At 49.9% G+C, this 26617-nt stretch overlaps 2 protein-coding genes across 3 annotated transcripts in view; one reads left to right on the top strand and one right to left on the bottom strand.

Annotated features, from left to right (window-relative positions):
• Positions 1 to 2962, top strand: part of ZDHHC9 (zinc finger DHHC-type containing 9) — a 29919-nt gene extending 26957 nt beyond the window's left edge. The window contains exon 11 of one of the 2 annotated variants that reach the window (XM_027535283.1): positions 1397 to 2962. In XM_027535283.1, the coding sequence (XP_027391084.1) occupies positions 1397 to 1510 (114 nt within the window). In that variant the 3' untranslated portion in view covers positions 1511 to 2962. The remainder of the gene's footprint in view (positions 1 to 1396) is intronic. The other variant, XM_027535284.1, reaches the window with a different exon arrangement.
• A 6412-nt stretch (positions 2963 to 9374) lies between these two features.
• Positions 9375 to 26335, bottom strand: SASH3 (SAM and SH3 domain containing 3). The gene is made up of 8 exons (XM_027535286.1): positions 26087 to 26335; positions 18695 to 18790; positions 18184 to 18330; positions 15978 to 16119; positions 14646 to 14794; positions 14306 to 14515; positions 14032 to 14182; positions 9375 to 13526 (listed from the first exon to the last, which is right to left on the bottom strand). Exons 1-8 carry the CDS (start codon positions 26141 to 26143, stop codon positions 13336 to 13338), a joined length of 1143 nt encoding a protein of 380 aa, XP_027391087.1. The 5' UTR covers positions 26144 to 26335; the 3' UTR covers positions 9375 to 13335.
• Between the last annotated feature and the right edge of the window lie 282 nt (positions 26336 to 26617).

The following is a 26617-nucleotide window of genomic DNA, read 5'->3' on the forward strand; positions in this document are numbered from 1 at the left end:
GCCTAATCCAAGGTCGTGAAGATTTATACTCTGTTTTCTTCTAAGAGTTTTATAGTTTTAGCTCTTACATTTATGTCTCTGATCCATTTTGAGTTAAATTTTGTATATTGTATGAAGTAGAGGGTTCAAATTCTTTATTTTGCATGTGGATATCCAGTTGTCTTGGCACAGTTTATTGAAAATTATCCTTACTCTGTTGAATTGTTGTGGTACCCTTGTCAAAAATCAGTTGATCATAAATGTGAGAATCTGTTTCTGGACTTTCAGTCCTATTCCACTGATCAATAAGTTTATTCCTATGCCAGTATCACACTATCTGGGTTACTGTAGCATTGTAGTAAGTTTTGAGATTGTGAAGTGTGAGTCCTCCAAATTTATTCTTTATTCAGTTGTTTTAGTTGTGGTACTTCTAATTTCCATATGACTCCTAGAATCAACTTAATAAATTTCTGCAGATGTACCAGCTGAAATTTTGATGGGGATTGTATTGAATCTGTAGATTAATTTGGAGAATATTATCCTCCTAACATGATTAAGTCTTCTGAGCCAATAATATGGTCTGTAATCTCATTTATGTAGGTCTTTTAAAATTTCTTTCAACAATGTTCTGTAGTTTTCAGAGTATAAGTTTTATATTTCTTTTGTTACCCTTATTCATAAGTATTTTATTCTTTTTGATGTTATTATAATATAAATGGGCTTCCCTGGTGGCTCAGGTCATAAAGAATCCACGTGCTGTGCGGGAGACCTGGGTTTGATCCCTGGGTTTGGAAGATCCCCTGGAGAAGGGAATGGCTACCCACTCCAGTATTCTTTCCTGGAGAATTCCATGGACAGAGGAGCCTGGCGGGCTACAGTCCATGGAGTCCCGAAGAGTTGGACACGACTGAGAGACTTTCACTTTCACATAATATAAACGGAATTATTTTGGAGACTTCCCTGACTGTATCATTCAGGAGATATTTTCAAAGCAGATATACCATCTGAAAATTTAGCCACCCTACCCTCTTTGGTTTAGAATCACTGTTCTAGTGAGCCACGTATTAGGGCCCAAAGAAGATTGAGAGCCACTGTGCCAGACCTTGTGAGACATGTATGTTATAATATTCTGTTGTGAAAGAGGGAAGGTGATCTGTGTAATTATTTGTGGTCCCATTTATTAGTATCATGAATAATAATGGAAACATCTGTCCACAACAGACAGTTAAGAGTAGAACTCAAACTTCAATTGCCTTCTGTTGAGAAGAGAATAGTCTAGTTTTGGTTCTGAGTTTCAGGCTGGTGGGAGCATATCTCTAGCCATGAGTGTGGTTAATGGGTTCAGAGGATGAGTTCAGTGTGTATGGATTATCTCCATTTGGATTCTGTATTGACTTTGATATCTTTTCCTTCTCAGGCTCCAATAGACCATCTAAGCAATGAGATGCCGGAGGACACCAGCACTCCTGAAGAGATGCCACCCCCAGAGCCCCCAGAGCCCCCACAGGAGGTGACGGAAGCTGAGAAGTAGCCTATGTATGGAAGAGACTTTCGTTGTGTTTGATTAGGGCTGTGAGAGATTTAAGGGGAGAAGGTAAACCTGAGACAGAGAGAGAGTAAGCTGTTCCTCTCACTGTTTTTCTTTGGTCTTTATTCACCCTGTTGTAAACTGACATTTTCTTGCTGCAAGCTTTTTTAATTTCTGGACTCTAAGCAGTCACAGAAGATGTCAGTCACCTCTGGTAACTGGACAAATGGGTCTCTTGGGCCCTGGCGCTGGTTTTCCATGGCCTCAGCCACGGAGTCTCTTTGGACTCCCCTCTCTTCCCTCCAGATCCCAGCTCTCTTGCTTGGGGTCACTGGCCCAATCCTGGGGTAAAGGTCCTTGAGACTGGCTCAAATCCCCTCAAGTTGCTGCATGTCACGAGTCCAGAGGCAGTCACAGAGACTGCTGGCCAGGGCATTCTACCTGGATTCTTGAGGCCTTCAGAATGGAGGATGATGGAGAGTAGGGTTGGAGGATTCTCACGGCTCCAAAGTGCCAACATTGCCAGCAAATCCTTTCAGGAACGGGGCAGGTAGCTTCCAGTTGTTGTATTTATTCGTGTAGCTTCTCCTTTGTCCCCTGTCCACTCTCTTAACACCTAAGCCCCACTCTTTTCCCGTGAGATATATGTAAGTAGTTGCAGTATAGATAACAATTTACATTTCTTGTAGACTACCCAGAAACTTTTTACTACCTGTGCCATTCTCAATAAGAACTTACGAGATGCCAATGGCATGGCCCCTCACACTCTCTGTCTCATCTCTCCTCCTCTCTCACTAGCCCCTTTTAATTTGTTTTCCTTTTGACTCTTGTTCCCGTTGGGAGCAGGAACGGCAGTAATAAAAGTGTGCACTTTGGTGGTTCCTTTTCCTCAGAGGAAGCCCGAGTGCTCACTTAAACACTACCCCCTCAGACTCCCTGTGTGAGGCCTGTAGAGGCCCTGTATGCACAAATGGGGAAACCAAGGCACAGAGAGGCTCTCCTCTCCTCTCCTCTCCCCCTGTATCCCCTCAAAACAGAAAAAGAATAATAGAAAAAGAGGATAACAAGTACTTCCATTAGGCCTCGGCTGAGTGAGGAGGGAAAGCCCCGCACTGCTGCCCTCCTGGGTAACCCACTCCAAGGCCTTGGCCCATCTCGGGCTTGGTAACCACACCAGGGGCTTCCTCCAGGCCCCACTCTTCCAGCACTTCCACCGGCAGAGTCCCAGAGTCGCTTCACCCTGGGGGTGGGTTGTGGCCCCCAGTCAGCTCTGCTCAGGACCTGCTCTATTTCAGGGAAGAAAATTTATGTATTATATGTGGCTATATTTCCTAGAGCACCTGTGTTTTTCTCTTTCTAAGCCAGGGTCCTGTCTGGATGACTTCTGGGGAGGGGGGGAGTGTAAACCAGAACTTTTAATCTATTTGAAGGTGATTAAACTGTGTCTAATGCAAACTGCCTGCCTCCTCCTTCCCCTTCCACTTCAGGAACCACTGTGGGGTGTTTCTTTGTGTGGTGGCGGGGGGGTGGGGGTGGGGGTTGAAGGGGTTGCTTGTCACTACTGCCCATACTCCCCTTTTCCAGGGGACCTTGGGTTGGAGAGATTGCTCCCAAATTATCCACTGATCTATATTACACTCTGGGTTGAAGTTTACCTTATTCTGAACTATGAAAAAAAAAGCCTTTCAAGGCCATGGACAGTGTTGGAAAGCTTGGGAGGGTCAAGGGTTATATTAAAGTAAGAGAAAAAGTTCTTTATTAGGATATTGTTTTTATGCAGATGGATGGTTTTAATTGCAGATGAGTCTTGGTTATTAAAGCAGGCTCATCAGCCTCCTGCCCCCGGAAATATTTTGTTAGTGATCTTTTACGAGTGATGGTATATATTTCTTTTTAAATGGTCTCTAATCAAAATTCCTTACCAATTCCTGTTTCGCTCTCCCCAATTAATCAAAAGTAATGAAACTTGGCTGCTCACAGATTTTTCTCTGTCTTCCTATTTTCCTTGTAGTAGGGTTTGACGTTAGCAGTCCTTGGAGAGACAGAGAGACTGGGACTGTGACCGACTCTGATTCCTGTCCTATCTGCCTCTGCTTTCCCATTCTTTTTCTGGCTCTCTCGGTTTTGTCCTTGTAGTTAGATTTTAGTCAGTTCAAAATAAAGCCAAGCCTGGAAAGTTGGGAAGATAACTAGATTTTTTTCAGTTAACTTGCCACTCAGATGAAACAGTTTTTAGTCAGTTCTCAGCCCGTCTTGTCTCAGCCCATGTCCTCTCTCCTCCTTCAATTTACCTCAGCAATCTTCTGTTGACCCTTGGGTGCATTAGATAAGCTGTCTTTTCCTGAGGTGAAGGGTCAAAATGGAAACCCCTTATCACTAGTGTGAAATGATTTTTTTAAAGCTTCTGGTTTTCCCTACTCCCTGCCCTTGTTCTTTTCCTTTATAAATCTTCTATTTTTAAGACCTTGGCCTGAAGATCTGTCCATTCATACCATGCACCAGCTGGGACTGTTCCTAGTCTGAGTTCTGATCAGAGTGGAGATTGATGAATTGGTCCTTCCCAGGGGAATAGGCTTTAAATTGTTTACTCTTTTCAATGGCTGACATTCTTTCCACCTCTCCCCTTCCTCCCCATTCCTTAAGTTTCCTATGTTCCCCACTTCCCCAGGCCAGGATGGTTGGCATGAATCCCAAACCTCTGGGGGCTGGTGGAATTTGACTCTTTGGGGCCTTTTTATTTTTCATGTCCCTTTGGCCCTGGGGTCCCCTTTGCCCTAGATGAGAACACCATCTCCCCCTTTGCTTTTTTCACCAGTGGCAGCAGTGGGTTCTAAATCTATAGCAGCTAAACTCCATTCTTCCTGTCCTGACCTTCCTGCCTTTACCCATAAGTCCCTTTTTCCTGCTGAATGAATCTCGTTACCTTGTTGAGGGAAAAATAATTATTTTGTTTTTAAATCTGTTTTCTAACTTAAATGCAATTTAATATGTAAATCTCAGCACTTTTGTGTGAGCCTACAAATGTGTGTGTGTGTGTTGTGTGTGTATGGTGGGATTTTCACTCTCTGGTGTTGTTTTCCCCCCCCCCCCTCTGGTGTTTCTTAATAAAGAAATCCTTCTTTCCGGGGGGAAGCCAGTTAATGAAGGAGACTTGAATAGTTGTAGAAATAGAAGGATGTCTGTTTCTTTGTGCTTCTGCCTCATTTCTTTACTTGTGCCTAGTGTGAATGACCAGACCCCTCCACCACCTTTTGACCCCCTCCCTTTTAGAGAGCCCTCAGCCTAGTGGGGCAGAGAGAGGGACCTGTACTGTGTCTGGTGCCCCTCTGGGACCACTTGGATTGGCTCAAGCGGTAACCTAGCAACCTAGCTCCCCTCCCTCTCCCCAAGGCCTGGCCCTGTTAGTCCTTTTCTTCCAGCTCAATTCACTTTATACCTCTGAAGCTTGGGGCTGGGCTAGGGAAAATCACCAAGGGATCACAGTAAATGTTTTTTTTTTTTTTTTTTTTAATAATTTTCTCTCGTGCCTTGGTGCTACTATAGAAGACCAGTGCTTCCAATGATTCAAAAAGCATTTGTGTCACTTTTGAGAACACATTCTAGGAATTGCTTGCTGTTCTTTGGCAATATGCTTTAGAAATAGTTTCAAAGGCTACAACTGCAAATATCATTAGTTTTAAAGGATGCAAGGCCTACTCCTTAAAAAGGGAGTCATTGTGGATTTCATGTTTTGGATAAATATGAAAGGGAAATGGGAACTAGAAATCTTCTGTAAACCATCAGATGCCCTATAGAACATCAGTATAGGTAGAAAAACCTAGTACAACTATCTGGGCCTAATCGTTATACAAATAAACACAAAACATATTTTTATAGTTTTAATATTATACACTGAGTTTCCAGTAATGCAGCAATTGTGTAAATTGAGTAAAGATGGTCCTTTATTTTATTCAGAAATTTACCAAGAGTTGTGACTTTTGAAAATCAGATCACCAACAGGAGTGCCGTTCATGGTTTTTAAGTCTCCAATGTTTAGTCTTCCTTTGTAGCATTTGCATTTGCAGTGAATCTGCATGTATAGTGGAAGCATTGGACTCTTAGATCTTTTAGTATAGTCTTATAAAGGCATTCGCATCTGAAGTATAGTTCTCTGATTCTAAATGACTTTTCTTTTGTTTCTTCTTTGTACTATAGTTAGTGTATTATATTGCTATTCTGGAAATTATGTGTATAAGCAGTTTATATTAACTATGAAATGCATTTCAGGCCAAGGGTATATTATAAAATATTATATATACCAAGGGAGGGTTGAGAACCCCTGGACTAGATTATCTCAAAGGTCCCTTTCTACCTCTAAATAGTTGGAAGACTTAGAAAATCAACAATGCCCCTCATCTCCTTATACCTTTAGTGTGCTTTTTAAATTTTAAAAGTAACACATGTTGAAATTTTGAAAATACAGGAATGTAAGAGGATTGAAAAAAATCACTCATAAAATTATCACCAAATATATTAATCACTGTTAATGTTTTTTATTTCTTTCTGGTCTTTCTTCTTGTGCATATATATATATATATATACATATTTTTGAACATGACTGGAATTCAACTATCAATATAGTTTTGTAATCCAGCTTTTTTTACTTAGTATTTTTCATACCATTATAAATTATTTGAAAATGTTTTTTAATGACTCCATGATATATATAATCTTTCCCCTATTGTCAGACATTTTTTAGGCATCTCCAGTTTTTCCTTATTATAAATATTGCTATGATGAACTTCCTTATATATGGGCATATCTGTGATTATTTTTTTAGGATAAATTCCTAAAGGTGGAATTACTGAGTTTAATGGCTCTTGATGTGTGCTATGCTAAGTCACTTTAGTCGTGTGACCCCATGGACTGTAGCCCGCCAGGCTTCTCTGTCCATGGGATTTTCCAGGCAAGAATACTGGAGTGAGTTGCCACTTCCTCCTCCAATGGCTTTTGATAAATATGGCCAAATTACTTTACAGAAAGGCTGACCCAGTTTGTCCTACCACCTCTGTATCAGAGAGCCTCCTTCAACACACCTTATTTAAACACTCGATCATCTGATAGCTAGTTATTAACTGATATCTCCATGCCTTCATTTCCTAATTCCGTTAATTATGAGGTAAAACATTTTCTGCACCTCCCATCTGCCTTATGTTTCTTGCCATTTTTATTCTGTGAATTGGCTAAGTCCTTTGTTTATCTTTCTTCTGGCATTAGGGGTTTTTCTTGTTGTTTAGTCACTAAGTTGTGTCCGACTTTTTGTGACTCTTTGAATTGTAGCCCACCAGGTTCCTCTGCCCATGGGATTCTCCAGGCAAGAGTACTGGACTGGGTTGTCATTAATAAATGGAAGCTTGGAGCTCATCCTCCACCATAGGCCAGGAAGTAAGGGAGCCTTGAGTTAGAAGTGTCTTTACAACTCTGGAGCACAGCATAGATTTACCACCCTAACATTCCATGTCTCTTCACTTTCTTCAAGCCCCCCTCCCACTACCTTTTCTGCCAGCCACTGCTGGTCGTCAGCTATCACCATTCCAACTTGCCTGCATGGGTGGTAGTTTTGTGCCCCAACTAGAGACATGGTTGTCATAAAACCTGGCCTCTGTCCATGACATTCCTAAAAGGAAAACACCAATCATGTAGTTCATATTGCTTGTGCTCACTTTTGTGAGCCCTCTCTGTCTCTTATCAGAAAGTACCACGACTTATCTAAGGTCACATGGACAGTTACTGGTAAAGCCAAGACCAGAACCCAGGTGTCCTCAGTCCCAGTCCAGAGAGTTTTCCAGCATAACCCCCTACCCCTCAGTCGAGCAGGTATAGACAGAGAAAGCGGTTTGAATAATTCCAAGTGCCACTGAAATGAAATGAGCCTTTCCTTTATTTAACATTCAATAAATACTTGTTGAAAACTGACCACTGCTGCTGCTAAGTCGCTTCAGTCATGTCTGAATCTGTGCGACCCCAGAGACGGCAGCCCACCAGGCTCCCCTGTCCCTGGGATTCTCCAGGCAAGAACACTGGAGTGGGTTGCCATTTCCTTCTCCAATGCATGAAAGTGAAAGTGAAGTTGCTCTGTCGTGTCCGACTCTTGGTGACCCCATGGACTGCAGCCCACCAGGCTCCTCTGTCCATGGGATTTTCCAGGCAAGAGTACTGGAGTGGGTTGCTATTGCCTTCTCCGGAAAACTGACCACATTCTAGGGCTAACTTTAGGCGAAATTGCATTGTTGACCCCGTTCTCTTGAGAGTTGAGAAGCAGCGATGATTTTAGGATTTTATTTTATTTTATTTTATTTTGCCATTTTGGATGAATTTTACCAATGATGTCTCCATTTTAGGCAGGCAGAGGGCTGACTATATATAGTCGAGCTGGTCTGGGGGTAGTTGTTGGGTTTTTGTTTTAAACTTAAATCTCTTAAATCTCTCTTCAGACACCTGCGCTTAGGTTGAACTGATGGTGGGGTTTCTTTAGCACAGAAAGTCAGGAAGTTGCCTAGCCGGGTTCCCACAGTCAAATTGTCTGTCCCTTTGTGAGGGCCATTGCCCTGGGCCCTTTCTGACGCTATCCCTGGCAGCTCCCGGAGGCAGTGGTATACAAATGCTATATTGGTAACTGTGAAGTTATAGGAAAAGGTGAAGTCTACATATCAAGTGCTATAGAATTGCGTTTATTTAGGGCTTTCCTGGAGGAGGAGTGTCGGCTGGGTCTACAGGGGAGGCAGTTCCTTCCCACTTGATTGTGTTGTTTGTTGGCCAAGCAACATAGAATGTGGCTGACGTTGTGTGAGAAGTGAAGGTAGCCTTTATTGTGAAGGAGGGGTGGGAGAGCCACTTCTTTTCCCCAGCTGGGAAACCTCATACCTCATCCTGAATTTCCTGCCTGGGAGGCTGCGGGGGAAGGCGGTGAACCTCACGGAGACTACCGTGATCAGGGCCCATTTTTCCCTTTACAGACCTCTGTTAGCTTGGTTTTAATGCCCGTTGTCTCCCATGGCTCCACCGAGGCCTCCACTTCTGTGAAAAAACCCTTCTGGGCAGGGTTTCTATGAGTCAGAAACAGCAGCTGGGGCCAGTGTCAGACCACCTTGCTCTAGGGTCTGGGCAGGGACAAAAGAGGGAATTTGTGGAGGCAAGAGCTGTTGTGGGGGTGGGGGGTAGCTGATCAGGACCTACCTTGGGAAAGAGAGGTGGCGAATGACAGGGGAGATGGTTTAGGAGGAAGGTGCTGATACCACCGACTGCTTGCCCTAACTGCTTCAGCCTCTAATCCTGACTTGATGCTCTTTCTTTTTGAATCTGGCTTTTATCCACTTCTTTCTGGCAGCACATGGACGTCCAAGGGAGTTGCCTAAAATAAGGCTGGTACCCAGGGCTGATCATCTTCCTATGGGCTGGGCACAGCAAGGGCTGTCCTGGGCTTCCCAGGTGGACTTTCTCCCATCACCAGCCTCTCCACACACCAGAGCTGGAACCCCCTACCCTGAATGCTAGCACCCTCTGGAAGCTTCGAGATAGCTTGTCTCTGAGCTACAGCAGTTAGCCTGCAGACAAGCACATGTCAGCATGGCCTTTGTGCCCATTCTTGAGCTCAGTACCTTTAAGGTTACAAAAAATGTAAAACTCCACGATTTATTGTCACTATGTGCCAGGAACTTTATACACTATCTCATTTCTTTCTCTGCCAACCCCAAGAGGTAGGTATTATTAGCTGATTATCCTTTTTTGTTAAATTTAATTTTTATTTATTTTAAATTATTTTAAAATTGAGATTTAATTAACATAGCGTTGTGTGAGTTTAAGGTGTATAAAGTGTTCACTGGATATATTTATCACAATATAGATCATTATTTTATAGACAAGAAATGTATGTGTATGTAATTACCTCAAATTGTATAACTAGCTAGTAAGTGGTGGAGCCAGGATTTGAAGACACTTTAGTAACTCCAAAGCCTTTGCTCTGGGTCACTGCACTAACTAGGGGGTCCAAGGAGAGATGGGCCTTAAAGGGAGTGAAAAGGAGGTCACAGGATGGTGACATGATATCATTCATTGTGCATGAATTTTGTGCTCAACGCTATGCCAAGTATTTTGCATACACTACTTCAGTCAATCTACCTAACAGCCCCATCATGGGGGCTAGTACTATTATCCCCACTGTACTGATGTGGAAAGTAAGGTTCAAGGAGGTTTAACGATTTGTCCGGGATGATCCAGCTAATGAGTAAGAGACCCAATACTTGAAGTCAGGTTGGCCAGAGCTGCTAACTGCTAGTACTCTCCTTTCTGCCCTAGAGGAGCTTCCACTGGCTGGAAGAACCCCATTGCCCTCTTGGCCTAGGCCTCCCCCACCTTCCAAGGGGAGCTAGAGGCTTGGCCTTTGACATCCTGGGCTGGGGGTATCTGCTCTCCAGCTGTGAAGATTCTGCCTCCTAGACACCAGCCCTTGGTTTGCTGGGCCCGGGGCTCCACTTGACATCTTCTAGATGTCCCTGGGGCTGGACAGGAGCTTCCAGCAGCCCTTCCTGGACAAGGGGCTGCAGGCTGTGGGCTGCAGACCTACAGAAGCGCACTGCCTTTCTCCCCCTGGCCTGTAGTCTACATTTCCTCATTGCCCTTCTTCACAGCCCACTCCCTAAATCTGATGATCATTGGAGCCCTTGCACAACTACTTACTTTCAGCCTATATTCGGCTTACAGACCAAACTGAAGCCCAGTAGCTGTGAGACACGTTCCCATCCCCTGCTCCAGGGCGGGGCAAGATTTCAAAACATCGTGTTCTGAGTCATTCCTCTTTTTCTGAAGTTTTCCTTTCCCCAGCTGGGAGTTAATAGGGGGTTTGAAAATTGTAGGACTCTCCTCTGATAGGCTCCCCTTGGTGTATGTGGATTTTAAGTACTTTGGGTCTTATTCACCCCGACTCCCCATCTTTCCAAAAGCCTGCATAGAAAAGCAGCAGGAGAACGACTTTGCTGCCACCCTAAACTGGAGGCTTAGGCCTGTTAGTTCCATTGTTTTCAAACATTAAAACTTTGGTCCTTTTTTATAGATACAAAAATCATTGTTTTGAAATTCAAATAAGACAAGAATGTATTAGGTGAATACTCCTCTTGCTCACTCCCCTAATCCCACCCACCCTCCTCACAAGATCACCACTGGTTAACCATTTGGTGCAGATTTGTCTGGTCTTTATTCTTGTGTATATTTCCTTTTCATAAATAAAAATGGAATCACTCTATAAATAAGGTTTATTACTCACTTTCCCCCCATGATATTGCTCAGACTTCTTTTACAAGAACGTTTGTACGTTATTTGTATAATTTTAACATTTCAAGTGAAACAATAAAAAATCACAAAGATTTTTCCTGTGTCATTAAATATTTTTCTACAACACTGTGTTTAATGACATTGTATGAATGAACCATAATGTATCTAACTAATTCCCCATTTGCATTGTTTCCCATTTTTTACACACAGCTGGCCTGAATATCTTTGTCCATATATCTGTGCGCACTCATGTGGCTCTTTGTACAGATGGAATCCTAGGAAGGGAATGGCTGGGTCAAAGGACGTCAGAGGCACATCACAGAGGGATAGACTGCCCTCTGGAGGGCTGGCCAGGCTTTGAAAGCTTATTGGGTTTCCCACTCAACCTGTTGCCTCTGTAAATTGGGAAGATGACGGAAGATATCCCCTCAGAGGGAGGGGATAGCATGAGGATGCATGCAAAGCCCGTGTTGGCGCTTTTGAAATGACAGCAACTATTCAGCACCCCTCGGGTGGTGAGGCCATTTGGGCTGCCCAGACACTCACGGTAGTTGGATGACTGTGGCTGGGAACAAAGCATGGAAGCGGAGTGGCCTCATCCTCACGCTGGTGGGAGCTCACATTCCAGTTTGCTGTCCCTAAAGCAGTTCATGTTGGAGAAACAAAGCCAAGGGTCCTAGTCTGCAGTCCACCTCCCAGGAGACAGTGGAGCTTCACTGGGTACATGGTGGGAGCCGAGAAGAGGTGACCTTGGAGAAAAGGCCATGATGACTGCAAGTCTCCCCCTCTTGGACCTGGACAGCCCCCAGGACAGGCTCCTCAGTCACTGGGGGTGGGGAATGAGTAGTTCTAAGGAGAGAGCTATTGCCCCCCACCCTCAGACCTGAGCACGGCTGGTGGCCACAGGAGCCTGGGCTCTGAGAAGGGTTGGTTAGCCATCAGCAGGATCAAGGGCACAAGCATCTTTTGGGTAAGGGACAGATGGCCCTGACAGTGAAGGAAATTCTGCTGAGTCTAGTTTTGAAGGAGACTGATCTGTTCCATCCCCCCACACCCTGCCCCTTACCTCCCTGCCTCCTCCATAGCAAAGACAGGAGACAGTAATTTAGTTCTACCAGTTTATTGCTACCAACCCATGACCCTCCACCCTCATGCACACATGCTCAGTCATGTAACCCCATGGACTGCAGCCTGCCAGGCTCCTCTGTCCATGGACTTTTCCAGGCAAGAATACTGGAGTGGGTTGCCATTTCCTTCTCCAGGGGATCTTCCCAACCCAGGGACCAAATCCGTGTCTCCTGCATTGGTAGGCAGATTCTTTACCACTGAGCCACCTTGGAAGCACCCCCCCTCATATTTACACTGAAACCGTCCCCCCAAGATGGCTTCTACCAGAGTTTCTGGTTCTGGGTCCAAGTGTGTCTGCGAAGCAGGCAGTCCAAGACATGGTGGGCAGTGTTTGCCCTCAGGCCAGTTGGGCCCTGGGAAAGAGTTACTCTGGGAATTCTGGGCACAAACTTGGTACTGGGGTCAAGGGAGGCCCCCTACCAACACTCTGTCCCTTCTGGAGCTCAAGGTCTATCAAAACCTTTAGCAGAGTAAAGGTGGAGTAGCAGACTCCACAATGTTAAGCTTTGCGCTTTCTTTGCTTTTAAGGACCCACGTGAGAGGCCAGGTCTGGGCCTGGACCTCTGAGGGGCCAGTCTGTCCTTGGAAGCCAGGTCTGGCTCAGCCTTGGGAAAGTGTCATTTGAGGGGCTCGGAGGGTGCTTATTGAGGTGTGGGCATTGACTTAAGCTGGGGCGGTTACAGCTTGGCTTGAGTTATATGGGAAGGTATGGAACGGATGAGCAGGAGCCATTTCATTTGGGAGCCCAAAGCCCCTCCAGCCCCCTCAGTAAACCCCACTGGTGTCCTGGGCCATAGTAACAGGACAGCAGATATTTAACCATCACAGAATGTCAGAGTTAGCAAGGCCCTCAGAAACTATACATTCTTATCCTGACCCCATCCTAGACCGAGACTGAAGAAAGCACTCGGTTGAAGTGGCACAATGATTTAGTGGCTAAACCTGTAAGAAAATTAAGGTGAAGGAAAGTAGGAAAGACACACGTGGCTTTCTTCAAACCTTTGAGAATCTGGATTCATCTGTGATCAGTTAGAGTCCTTTGCAATGGTCACCTTTCCCAGGGTGTTGAGAGATTGGATCTGAACCACTGACTTGGCCCCCTTTTCAGGATCATCACGACAAAGGAAGATGGTGTGGAGGCAAGGAGGGTTTGGAGGCCTTGGTGGCCTCTTGGTACCCCCCTTGCCTTGGCCGCAGCTGGAATAGCTGTGCTGTCAGTAGCTGGTGGAGGGAGGCGGCCAGGCTTGTGTGGCCTGTCATGCACTCCAGTTGCATCTGTAAGGCCTGGCCGGCCTCTGCTGCCCTAGGGGCCCCTGGGGGAGCAGGGCCGGGATCAGTGCCAGTCCTCCGGCCTAGGGCCACCACAGGAGGCCAGGTCCATCCCCGCTCTGGCCTCAAGGGGCCCCAGACAGGGAGAGGCCATGCAGTTGCTCCTCAGTGCCCGCGAGCTCTGCCTCATCACGCCCGCTCTCAGAGCCCTCGAAGCAGCCAGAGTCACGTGGGATGTCCACCTTGGGGTCTGCCACTGTGCTCACCGCTGGCTCCTGGCCACTCTCCGTGCCCTCTTCCGCCTCCTCGCTGCCAGCTGCCAGAGGCCAGGGAGGAAGAGGAATTTGGGGGGGCTCAGGCTTTAGCGGTGAGGGGGCTTCAGAAATCCTAGGGGCTCCTTGTGGGTGGAGGGACCCTGGGAAGCCCACTGGAGGCTGTCTCTCCCTCTGGGGGCCCACCACTACCCTCCCCCTGCCCCGAGTACTGTCCAGGCCAGCTCTCCTGTCCAGGAGTGCAAACACCTTCAGCACTGAGCTAGTAGCCAGGAAGCCTGCTCTTGCATCCTGGCACCATCATTACCCAACACTGAGGCCTAAAGTCTGTGCCTCACCTCCTCTGGCCTCAAGTCTCTCCCTTTGATCTCACAGGATGTTGTAGAGGTTGAGAAAACTCTCCTAAAACCCCTTCTCCTCACAAGCTCTGCCCAGAGATGGGAATTCAAGTGTAGAAAGCGCCTGCCCACTGCAGAGGGGCGCCAGGGCAGGACTGGGGCAGGCCTCCCTGCCCCACCCCCCCACCCCCCCACTCCTAAGCCCACTCACTGTCGTAGTCCAGCAGCAGCTCGGCGGCCGTGAGCAGCTTGGCCCGATGCTGCGGGTCCATGATGTTCAGCTCATTGAGGTGTGTTTCCCGTAGCTCTTTGAAGTCCTCCAGTGTCTGGTAGCCGTTGAGCAGCAGAGTGGACGTGTGCTCCTGTGGGCAGAAGCAGGCTACTTGCCAGCCACCCCCACGACGACCCAGCTCTCCACCCAGAACTGACTTGCCCTGGCCCCCATCCCTTGGTCCTAGACATGCGCGCAGGCCCCCAACTCAAACCTCAAGGCCGATGCGCTCCAGCAGCTCATGCAGAGTCTTGGGCTTGGGCCTCTTGCCCTTGCTCTGTCGGCGGCTGGGGCGAGCAGGCCCCACAGCCTCCTCGGGCAGCACATCCACGTAGATGAACTTGAAAGAGCCCATCCTGCCATTGAGCAGGCCCAGCCATGTGCCCACGGGCGGCTTTTCAACGATCTGGATCACGTCTCCTTTCTGTGGGAGGAGAGGAGAGTAGAACGGATGGAGGATGAGGGGGCCCCTTGGCCTCTTGTGGACACCACCTTACCCTGGCTCAGTGCAGCCTCCTGTATGGGTACAGCCTGCCAGGCTCAGCAGACCTTACCTGCAGTTTCAGTGAGTCACGGTCATAGGGGCTGGGAGTGAAGTCAGTGTGGACTCGTGCCCGGCCACAGAAGGGGCCCGTGTATTGCGGTGCAGTCGATTCCTCCCCAAGGTTTCCAGAACCTGGGCTGGGGCTGCAGAGTTCACTGCCTGCAGGAAATGGGGCGGGGAGGAAGGTCATCTTTGTCCCCAGGACAGCTGGGGCAGTGCCCAGCTGGTACCTTTCAGGGGGTCTGGCTAGAAATCCCAAGGGAAGAAAACTGAGCTCCTAGAAGTCTCACACTGCAGAAGTGATTCTGAACCAACCTCTCCGCCACCCTGACGAGCATAGCTTCAGGGGCCCCAGGCATGAAAATAGTTGATCATAAGAGGATCAAAGACTGGGCAAATTGGGAGGGTCTCTAGAAACCAACTGGGCCAACACCCAATGAGCAGATGAGGAAAACTGAGACCAGACAGGCTAAGTGAACTGCCCAAGGCATCTCACCTTATAATTGGCAGCCCTGGGTCTGTTAGACTCCAGGATTCCTGACTCCCACTCCAGGGCTCCTGGAAGTCACCTTCCAACAAGAAGCCATACCGTGCATCAATATTTTTCTTTGTCTACTTAATAAGACTCAGTGTCTAGCTACATCACATGGAAACTCAGATTCTGAGAAGGGCAGGATGAAGGGCAGAAGTGACTTTTAGTTGGGGTAAGGAGGTGTCTTTGGAGCAAGAGAAACATCAGAGAATTTGGAACTAATCATAAGGGTGAGAAAGGCAGTGCCCCTGTAGGTCTGCAGCCCACAGCTTGCAGAACCTCATTCAGGCAGGGCTGCTGAAAGCTCCTGTCCAGCCCCAGGGACATCTAGACGATGCCAAGTGGAGCCCCGGGCCCAGCAAACCAAGGGCTCGTGTCCAGGAGGTGGAGTCTTCACAGCAGGAGAGCCAATACCCTGACCCCCAGCCTGGGATGTCAGAGGCCCAGGGAGCCCATAGCCTCTAGCTTCCCTTGGAAGGTGGAGGAGGCCTAGACCAAGAGGGCAATGAGGTTCTTCCAGTCAGCGGAGGCTCCTGGAGGGCAGAACTAAATTCAAGACTGGGTCACTTTGCGCAAGTCACTCAATTTGCCTGAGCCTCAGTTTTCACATCAACGAAGTGGGGATAATAATATTACCGCCCCATGAGATTGTTAGGAAGATTTCATTTCAAGAGACTGGGAAAGGTCCCAGCAGATTAACAGGAAAGATTCATTTCTTTTACCACCCCCTCCCAGACAGTCACCCTGTATGGTGTTCACCCTGTCCTTTCCTCCAGGGTCAGCACGTGTGCCCCCACCTCCCACACTCACCTGTGGAGGCCTGGCGGCTGAGAGCTGGGAGCTCCCGCTCCTCCTGCTCAGAAAAAGCCAGCGCCATCTTCTCAGGGCCGGGGCTGTCCAGGCTGCAGTCTGGAGACGTCGGGGACGCTGAGCCCTCCTCCAGAGTATCTCCCTGGAGGGGAGGAGAGGCAGGAAGCCCTGAGTAGCATCAGTTGAGGTGCCCATGGGGCCGGCCCGGGTGCAGAGGAAGTGAGCCGGGCCTCCCGGGAGAGCTGGGGCCTGGCTGCCACCCCAGCCATGCCTCTTGCAAGGCTGCAGGGCACCCTCTGGGCCCTAGTTTCCTCTTCTGTGAAGTGGGACTGAGAGTGCTTGCCCTGCCGGTGGAATGAGGCTCCCTTGGTACCATGTGAATGTGCTGTGTCAGCCTGAAGTGCCCATGTACACACGCAAAGTCTTGGTGCTGGAGTCTGAACTCAGACGTGTTAGTAGCGCATAGCCAGGCAGGTCACAGTGCTGAAGAGACTACTTTTAACTATGTTCCTATGTGCCACACAGAGGATTTCCGTTCATCCTCACTTGAGGACAGGTGCTTGATCCTCCCAAGCTCACAGGTGAGAAGTCATGGAGGAACGTTCTCAAGGCCACGCAGGAACTCACAGCCCTGTCAGCCTGACTCCACAGCTGCCGGGCCTCCCCAGTTGTAGTCCCCACTCCCACTGGGCCTCCTCCTCAGTGCAGTTGTAACTCTTTCACTAGTTGACTGCTGCTACTGCTAAGTCACTCAGTTGTGTCCGACTCTGTGCGACCCCATAGACCGCAGCCCACCAGGCTCCCCCGTCCCTGGGATTCTCCAGGCAAGAACACTGGAGTGGGTTGCCATTTCCTTCTCCAGTGCACAAAAGTGAAAAGTGAAAGTGAAGTCACTCAGTCATGTCCGACCCTCAGAGATTCCATGGACTGCAGCCTACCAGGCTCCTCCGTCCATGGGATTTTCCAGGCAAGAGTATTGGAGTGGGGTGCCATTGCCTTCTCCGCTAGTTGACTGAGTGGGAATAAAAACCCTGAGTTGTAGGGGTTGCCAGCTTCTGTGTTGTAGATACTTCCCACAATGGCCAACCGATCTACCGCCTAAATGAGCAGCGTGCATGCATTCACAGTTGTGTTAAACTCTTTGTGACCCCATGGACTAGCCCACCAGGCTCCTCTGTCCATGGGATAGCCCAGGCAGGAATACTGGAGTGGGTTGCCATGCCCTTCTCCAGGGGTTCTTCCTGACCCAGGGATCAAACCCGCATCTCCTATGGCTCCTGCATCGGCAGGCACCACCACGGAAGCCAGCATGAGCGGCAGCATTGGCTATTTGCACCCCCCAGCCACTGGGACAAGGGCACAGAGCACAGTGAAAGGCAGGACAAGAGTTAGGAAATGAATTTTGAAGACTGACTTTACTCTTTTTCTTCTTAAAATAATTGATTTAATTCTAAGTTGATATAAATTAATTTTCAATAATGCTTGTATCTCACACCTGGCTCATGAAATTACTGAAGATTTGAGCAACTGCTGTCTTGAGCTGGCGGAGTCTGCTAGCGGGAGCTAACTCCAGCACACTGCTGCCAGGGCACCTCCTCCGAGAGCCAGGAGCAAACCAGACGCCTGGTGTGACTTTAGCTACTTGGATGTGCCTGCCCCACAGCTGTCTGTCTTGCCCTCCCTCCCTGGGCCAAGGCCAGCCTTTTTTTTTGTTTTTTTTTTAACTTTTTATTTTTTATTGGAATATAGCCAATGAACAATGTTGTGATCATTTCAGGTGGACAGCGAAGGGACTCAGCCATACGTGTATGTACTCTGCCCCAAACCCCGTCCCCACGGCCAGCCTTCTCGATTTTCTTTCTTCAGGCTTCTTTGAATCAAGCCTTCCCAATCCCAGTGGCTCTTTTCAAGTAAAACTTCGTGATGGATGAATATGCCCCAGGCTATCTCATCTCCTCAGGCCTGTGTCCCGAGGAAGCTTGTTTCCCAGACCTTCATCCCTCCTCAGACCCCACTCCTGCTCCCTTCCTGCCACATGCTTGACTGGGGGAGCTCCCTTCCCACGGTGACCTTCCTGCTTGTATGGGGCCAGGCAGTGTGCCCGGGCAGTGGCTCTCCTGAAGGCCATGCTCACCTACTACTAGACCGCTGCTTTTCCTTGTGGCACCCTCCCCAACCCGCGGTGAACCTGAGTCCCAGGCCTCACCATCTCCTCCGACAGGGCCTTCACCATCTTCTTGCCCGTCTTCCTGTTCATGGTTCGGGAAATCACTGCCCTCCACTTCTTCCCCAGCTTCTTGCCGCTCTTCTCGGCATCCTCTGGGGTCGGCACACTTGACTCATCTTCTGGAATCTGTGACAAGAAATGTGGAGATTCGGGAACCCAGGTCTGGGTTCAGGACTTGGGAGCAGAAGGAGGCCTTGGGGTCCAGGTAGACCCTGGAGGGGTGGGAAGGAGAGGTCCCCATCCTCATTTTAGCCTCAGACCTATTCTTGGCCCTATTCATTCATACTTAAATTAGCAATTTGCAAACGAAAAGAATGCAGGTGAAGCTTTAGGGCCCAGAATTTTGGTAGGTGCAGAGGTAGGCCCGTCGTGTTTAAAAAGGCTTTGCTTCCACAATCCTAAAATCCTCTTTCCCCTACTTCCCTCCCTCCCCTCCACTCCCCAATCCAGGGCCCGCAGCCAGATCCCCCAAGGAGGCTCTGGAACTCACATTATCATCCAGATTAAATTCCTTCTCGCTCACCACAGGGGAGCTGGGTTTGGATTTGGCAAAATCTTTGAAGCTGCTGGAGCGCTGAAGGGAGAGCTGGGAGAAGCAGAGGTGTTACCAGGAGTTAAATTGTGTTGCATTACAATTGTGGTCAGTAAGGAGCACAGAGCTGTTCTTGCTCCCTGCACATGCGTTTAACCCAGGGCTGGGCCCAGAGCTGAGAGGTGACGCTGCAAGTCCTCATCCTGTCTTCAGCAGCGAGCGGTCCCCTGAAGCAGGCTCCTCACCTCAGGAGCCTCAACCCGGTCAAGCCACAGGCTGAGCCCACTGTTCCACCAGAACCTTGGTTCTGGTCCCCAGAACCCTGTAGTAAAAGACTAAATGTGTCTGAGGAAACGCGTGTCTACTACTGGAGACCTACCTCATGTACAACAGCATCAGCTCTTCATATAGTAGAGCAAACCCTCCAAAACCCTGCAGCCCGGCCTCCAGGCTCTCTCTTCCCCAGGCGTGGTTTCCTGTGACTGATCGTGGGAAACACACTGGGGCTTTCAGCCTGACACATCGATATCCCAAGAAGAGAGAGGGCCGTGACACATAGGTGTCCCATGCAAGGGCCAGTAAGACTGGCATTATGCGTTCAGGAAAGCCATGGTACAGACTGAATGAGTAAAGGTTTAGGACACCAATGATTGGTTCTAACATAATAAAAGAACACTGCCATTTTCTGTCTTCATCTCTGCTTTTAATCTCAGCTGCTAATGAGCTGGCTACTCTACACACTTGCCAGTGTTCAGATTTGTTGTTGTTTAGTCACTAAGTCCTGTCCAATTCATTGTGACCCCCATGGGACCCCTATGGACTGTAGCCCACCAGGCTCCTCTGTCCTTGGCTCAACCTATTGTTTGTGCTGTGAATGAAAACTCTTGCCCATCTCCGCTGTATCAGCAAGCAAAGCATGCCACGGCCATCCAACCATCAGTCACCCCATGGTGAGCCTGAAGGCACCAGGATGGAGACTGGCGGCTGGCTGCCAGGCCCTTAGCCACTTCAACCACCCCTGATGATGCTCCCTGAAGGGACGCAGGATGGGAAAGAACAATACTGGCCCTTATCTTTGCATAGCAAAGGAATGACTTCGATAGCAGACTCTTGCCATCTTCCCATAACACAGAGAAGTGCTACATTTATTTACTTGGGTTGTCTAGTTTCCTTTAACTAACGGTAACCTTTTGATATTCTGACTACCTGGTCTTTGTTACAAAACTCCTTTGTATTCTGGCTCCTCCCTTACCTCTTGGGAGCTGTCCCTCGGAGCTATCTGAGAGGCTTCCCCCATCCCCCACCCCCCAAGTCCTCAGCAAGTCCACTCAATAAACCATAATTCTCAACTTTTAGGTTATGCATTTATTTTCAGTCGACAGCACTGATAAGCCTGTTTTCAGGAAATGAGCTTTCTTAACTGCACACGCATGCACATGGCAAGATAGCAGGAGAAAGTGGGGCCAGGTAAGGAGAGCTGACTTGAGACACAAGAAGGGGAGGCTGAACCCGAATCAAGTCAAGACCAGAGGTGCACACAGGAACCAGGGTTCACAGATGGCCAGACAGATAGAGTGGGGTCGGCTGCAGACACCAGAGATAAGGGCTTGAGGAACCGAAGCCCCAAACCTGCACAAAGTTGAAAGTTTCACATCCTCTTTCCTACAAAAGGGGGGTCCAGTGACAATCCCCCAGGGCAGGGGCAGCATCACACTCCCCCCCATACACACAATTGGTCCCCCGCTCCCAGGGACTACAGTGGAGCACTTCAGTTCCCTTGGTCTTGACCAAGAGCAAGTCAGTGATCAGGGGCAGTGGCCACACCTTCTGAGAGGTCACAGCAAGCTAGCGGACCAGAAACCAGGTCAGCGGCCAGGTCAAGCAGATACCACCACCATTAAGGCCTCCTGGGTGAGGTGCCTGCATCCTTAGGGAGAAAGCCCCTTGCATGTGATGCTGGGGAGCTGGGAAAGGGACCTGAGTGGTACAGGGCGGTGGTGGGGTGACTGCTCCTATTCCCATGCATCTCCTCCATCCTCCTTCCCTGGTTTTCCCTACCCACTATTTTTTCCTCTTTTTCTCCTTCGTTCTCCCCTTCTCTTCTCCACCTTCCATTCATTTCCCCCCTCTTGTATAGCTAGTATGCAGCTGCCTGGATAACTTCTTCCTCTTATTGCCTGGAAAAGAGGGAACAGAGAGAGGGTGGGCACCAGGCTGGTCCGGGCCCAAGGAGGGTAGGCTGGGCGCCTATATTTAGGCTGATCAGGCCTATTGTGGCTTTCCCTTCACCAAGCCCGAGTCTGGTCTGCAGACCAGGAGGCTGAGAGTCGCCCCTGAAGCCCCAGGGACCAGTGAGCCTGGAAAGCCCGCAGCAGGGAAGGCGTGGGGCCGGAAGTGGGCTTTGTTGAGGAAGAGTAAACTGACCACTAGGCTGCCCTCTAATTGCAGTTCTTTCCTTTTCCTGTCATTAATCTGCCGTCGTCGGGGTTTGGGGGTGGCTGGGAGGGCGGCTTTTTGGCTCCTGGGACCTCTGTCCCAGCTTTAGCTCGAAATGGGAGAAAACAATCTAAAAGGCCCATGAGGACTGTGCTGGAACGTGGGCCTGGCCGGGTGCTCCTCAACCCTGGCCTGCGTACACAGAAAGGACTAGAAAATTTCTTTGGGGGACTAAGGATAAGGGTCTTTTGCCCCACCCACCTCTAAACTCAGGAGCACCCCAAATATCCTCAATGCCTTTCAGTAAGTCTGAAGTGATCCCCTACCCAGGTATGAGTGGAAATCCTTGAGTCCTTTTGGATTTTCTGCCTGGCCTCCCTTTAGGGTGAGGCCCTCCTGGGGGCCCTGGGAGGGAGGTGGTACCATACACTGTAAGCCCCATTTTCACGTCTAAGGGGAGTATGCGGGCCTCTCGGAAAGAACTACTGTTTGGGCGTCACACATTGCTGAGTGTGACCTTCGGTAAGTTTCTTTATCTTCCCCAAACCTCAGTCTCTTTATTTGGCGTCAGCTGGCAAGAGTTCACATCTTGCTTCTGCCATGGAGCAGCTGTGTAAAGCTGGGTGAATTTCTCAACTTCTCTGGGCTCCTGTTTCCTCATGGGTGAAATGAAGAGCACAGCACCCATCTCACTGGGTTGTTGTGAGGCGGAGAGGGGTGAGCACGGGACACGGCAGCCCCTCGCAGCTCCTACCCCTCGCCTTCCCTACAATCAACCGTAGCTTTTCCCATCATTCAGAACCCAGTTTAACTGGAAACAACTCAAACACTCATCAGCTGTAGACAGGACCTGTGAACTGTGGCAGAGTCACATGAGGGGATAGCACACGGCAGTGAACTTTGTGCAACTCTCCCCAGCAATATGGTGATGCTCACAGCTACACTGTTGGGCAGAAGGGATCTGCCACCAGGGTATACTGTATGGTTCCCTGTACAGAAAGTTCAAAACTAATCCATGCAGTTGGAAGTCAGGAGAATGGCTGGTTACCTTCGGGGGAGAAGGGGCATGCAGTGACTGGCAGAGGCATGAGGGAAACTTCTGGAGTGTTGGAAGTGTTCTGTGTGATTCAGGGGCTGCCTACATGGGGATGCTCACTTTACAGAAATCCACTGAGTGTTACATTTGTGATGTACACGCTTCTTTGTATGGATATTATACTTCAATAAAAAGGATTTTCAAATCTAGTTTTAAAGGCGCCACCCCCCTGCAGGAAGCTTCCCCCATCACCCCCTCAGAGGCTCACCCTGCTGGGCCTGGCGTCTTCTTCCCTGCTTTCTAAGTAAGCACAGCTTTCCAGCGTCCGCCCCAACCCCATCCCAGGTGTCTCTGCTGCTATGCTGTCTGCTCCTTCAGCATACCGGTTGCATACTGAGCACCCTCTGGGCTCTGGACGCTGGCCTGTGCATGTGTGGGAATCCAGTAACGAGAGGTCGAGTACCTTCCCTGTGCCCTGTGCCTTGCCAAGCACTGTGTATGTGTTCACTCACTTCAGCCTCCCTGCAGCCCCGTCTTACACCCACTCTTTCCAGCTGGGGACACTGAAACTGGGAGAAATGAAGCATCCTAGATGGAGTGACGCAGTAGGTGGAGGCCAGCATCAAGCCCATGTCCGCGATTCTGGAAGCTTCTGCTTGTTACTGTGCTCAGAGCTCACGAAGTTGCCCCTTTTTCAGAAGTAGATGAAGGGTAATGGCGACTGCAGGTGGGATTTGGAAGAAGCTACCAGGAGAGCAGGTGGGAATATGGAGGGAGAAGGGCTCTGGAGGGCTTCGTGGAGGAAGAGGCACGTTTGAGCTGGGCTGTCCTGGGGATCCAGGATTGCTCCAGGTGAAGCTGGGAAGGGTTTGATCAAAAGTGATGATGGAATGGTGGGTATACCAGTGTTTGGGGTGAATGGTGGAGCAGAAAAGGCCATGGAAGGCCCTTGCCAGCCACGGTGTTCACCTGTGGGCAATGAGGAGCCATGGAAAATATGAAGTGCATGCTAGTGGTGGGGGTGGGGGGTGGCACACCAAGGTGTGCTGTAGGAAGGGAGCCAGCAAAAGTAATGTGCCAAGATTGGAGAAGAGAGGGGCAGGGAGAGACTGGAAGGAGTGGACAAGTGACCCCTCAGATGGGAGCCTTGAGTTCTCTCCATTTTCCCTGGTGGCAGGTCTGGGATGTAGTGAAGAGTAGGTGTGTGATGGGGTAGGACTATCCTTAGGGGAGGCAGGTCCGAGGACAAACTCCTGCCCACTGCCTATACTCCAACAGATCAGAGAGAGTGCAAAGAGATGCTTTGATGGAGGCAAGAGCCTCCGAAAGGCAGCCAAGGGGTATTGCCTCCCCCAACCTCCCTCCCCCCTCAACCTGGGCATCTCCTCAGTCCTTCATGACACACACATCCTGACCCCACCACCCTAGAAGGCTTGTTCCTGACTCTGCTTGGGGCTCCTTGGAAGGTCACTCAGTCCATAGCCATCTGGGCCTGCCCTGCAGAGCCCTTCTGCTGATAGGTTGAGTCTTTTATGTGCATCAGACTTCTCCAGTGGTTTTGAGGTCAGTAGGGAGATGAGAGTAGAGGGGGAAGGGGTTAAGACTCTGGACACTGACAGATCTTGGCTTCACTCCCTGCTTGGCAGCTTCCTAGCTGTGTGTCCTTGAGTAAATCACTTCACCTCTCTGCGCCTTGGCCATAAAGTAAAAACAACACTGGCCCCCACCTCACAAGGCTGTTGTGAAGCACCAACGAGCTAAGAGATGAGTGCACAGCATAGCACCCAGCATCTGGTGAGCTACGAGGTCTTGTTTTCTCCACTTTAAGGCTTGTTTTTGGCAGTGGGCTCTCTGCCCCCACCCACGGCTTCAGCGTGCACCCCTTCATGTGCACAGGCACACATGTGATAGCACACTCGCATGTACTGTTGCAGGTGATCCATACAACCTGCTGAGGTGGGGAGGTCAGGACCTATCCCTCTTTGTCAAGGTTCCCAGCACATCCTCCACTTACTTCACATAGCCTTTGTACTATTCCCTCCACCACGTTGCCTTGGCCTCTGAGGGGTAGGGACGTGCCCAAGTCACAGAGCTGGAGCTGTGCTGCTGCCTCCCAGCCTGGGGACGCTGCTGTGTCTGCCTTCTGGAAAGCTGGCTTGTCTAAGAGTGTTTCCAGGGGATGCGGCTGGGAGGGTGGCTCTGGGGGCTGGCCCAGGCTCTGATGGGCTGAGGCAGGGTTTGCCAGGCCGATGTTGCCCTAGAGGACATGGCCCTCAGAGGGCTGCAACAGCCTGGACTCTCATGGGAGAGGCCTGTGGGGAATCCCAGAAATCCACCAAACCCAGAATCTGGATGATGGAAGTGGGGAGAGAAAACGGGATTTCTGGCTCCTGTGGGCCTCCAGGCCCCTCCACCTGAGACGGCACAGGCTGCTGGTGTGGAAGTGTCAGCTCTTTTTCAGACTCTTTTCTCCGCTCAGCTCCCCTGTAGTTTGAGGCCCAGCAGTGTCTTGGGCGGTCTCTGTTTCCCACCCCCGTCAGCCGAAGAGCAAGGGGAAGTGGACCCACTCGCTGAGGAGGGCCAGCCAATGGCAAGTCTGCCAGGTTAGTCTGCCGGGGCTGGCGCTGTGTGGGGCTTGGACAGGGGTGACAGAGCCTGTGTGAAGAGTGGTGAATCTCTTTCCCACCCGCCCACCTCCACTGCAACCTCAGCGAAGCGGCTGGGGTGGGGGAGAATACAGCCGGAAGTGGCAGCCACCCCAGGACTTGAGGGGGAGCAGGATATACACCCCAGTGCCCTGAGGCTCGGCTTCTCAGCTGGTTCGGTCTGTGCCTGGGAGCCGCTCCTCTGACAAAGGGGCTCCCCCACGGAGCACCTGGGCTAGGCTCCAGGGGAAAGCAGCAGGGCACCATGGGGGCCTGGAGGCCCCTGACCTTGGCCTGTGGCTATGCCTGGCCTCTCCGACCTGCTCAGGCCTAGTTGGGATGGTCCTAGGATCCTGCTGGGTGTGTGGGATGTACCTGCTGATGGATGGGGAGAATCTGACAATTGAGTCCAAGATTGAAGTCTAGAAATCCTCAAATTCAACTAGAGAAACCTAAATGTGGCAGAGCCTTCAAGGAATCTTCTAGGCTGGCCTCAAAACTCCAGGAAGATGAGCAGCTGCTTTTCTTCCTGGCCTTTAAAATATGCCTGCTCCCCACCCACGGAATTTTTCCCCCTCAGCCCTCACTCCCACGCCTCATCTCAGCAGCTTCATTTCTTATTCTTCACAAATAATTTCTCCCCAGCTGGGAAGAACCTGCACGCCCCCTTTGGAGGCCCTTTCCCTGAATCTGGAAATCTGGGCTGCGTCTTCAGGTGGCCCCCTCTTCTGTGGGCCCCCGGGAGCTACAACAAAGCTGAATGAAGATGGCCAAGCTCAGGCTAGGGCCAAAGGGCGGGGGCTCTGGGAGCATCATGGCTCCTGGCTGGGCAGCCCAGTGGAGCCCTGTGAGTGAGATGGCTCCTGAGAGGCAGGCTCGCGAGGGACCGCTGTAGGGGAGAGACTAAATAGTCTTAGGTTCAACTTGAGAATTGTATTCTATAATTCTTAAATTCTAGTCTAGGATTCTAGTCCCAATTTTAAGTCTCTTACCCTGGTAGTGTTGAATCCTGCAACTCAAGGCTTCCGAGAGTGTATTCTATAACTCTGTTTCTCTACAATTTGGGAAGTCTCTCCTGGACTTCTGTTACTAGTCCCATGCCCTTGGGAGAATGGCCCTCACCTACAGACCCAACAGAAGGTCTTTGGCTCTTCCCACTTCTGTGAGTTCTGGAGAGGATGGGCTGAGAGAGCAGAGGGAAGGAAGCAACAAGTTCCCAAAGATGCTCCTCACCTTTTTCTTCTGAGTAGGCTCCTTCTCGCTGGCGTTGGAGGGCTTACGGCGCAACATGGTCCTCTATCCTGATGATACTCTGTGCTTGCTCTCCTAGGTGTCGAGATGTGGAGGCCTCTTGCTCAGCCTCGCCAGTACCGTCCAGGGGGCACGGCATGGACTGAGCCTGTGGCTGCCACTCTGACTGCTGCACTGGCAGCTTGGGGGTGCGGGCCATGGACACCCGGCGGCAGCGGCATACAGGAAGCCCCGTCACGTGACCTACTCTTACAGCAATCGCAGCCCCTGCCGGCCCCTGGGGAGGAAGGAAGTCCCAGCTTCAGTCTCCAGAGATTCTGATGCAGACAGCTTTTGGGTTGAACAAGCAGAGAAAAGTCCCTACCCTGCCATCTCATGGCAATCCTTGCCAATCCTTCAGCCAATCGACCTAATGTTATATAGCCTACTCAAGCCTTTAATCTCACTGACCAGAATCCAGATACTGGAAGTGGGACCATCTCTCTGCTGGTGTTGGGCCAATGCTCCCAGTCA

Source organism: Bos indicus x Bos taurus, chromosome X, assembly GCF_003369695.1.
Source record: "Bos indicus x Bos taurus breed Angus x Brahman F1 hybrid chromosome X, Bos_hybrid_MaternalHap_v2.0, whole genome shotgun sequence".
In the NCBI taxonomy this organism is placed as follows: Eukaryota; Metazoa; Chordata; class Mammalia; order Artiodactyla; family Bovidae; genus Bos; species Bos indicus x Bos taurus.

Coding starts and splice junctions, on each gene's coding strand:
- SASH3 (XM_027535286.1), bottom strand. CDS start 26,143: ATGTTGCGCCGTAAGCCCTCCAACGCCAGCGAGAAGGAGCCTACTCAG. Junction 18,331..18,694: donor AATTTAATCTGGATGATAAT/GTGAGTTCCAGA, acceptor TTCTTGTCACAG/ATTCCAGAAGATGAGTCAAG. Junction 14,795..15,977: donor CAGCCGCCAGGCCTCCACAG/GTGAGTGTGGGA, acceptor CATTTCCTGCAG/GCAGTGAACTCTGCAGCCCC.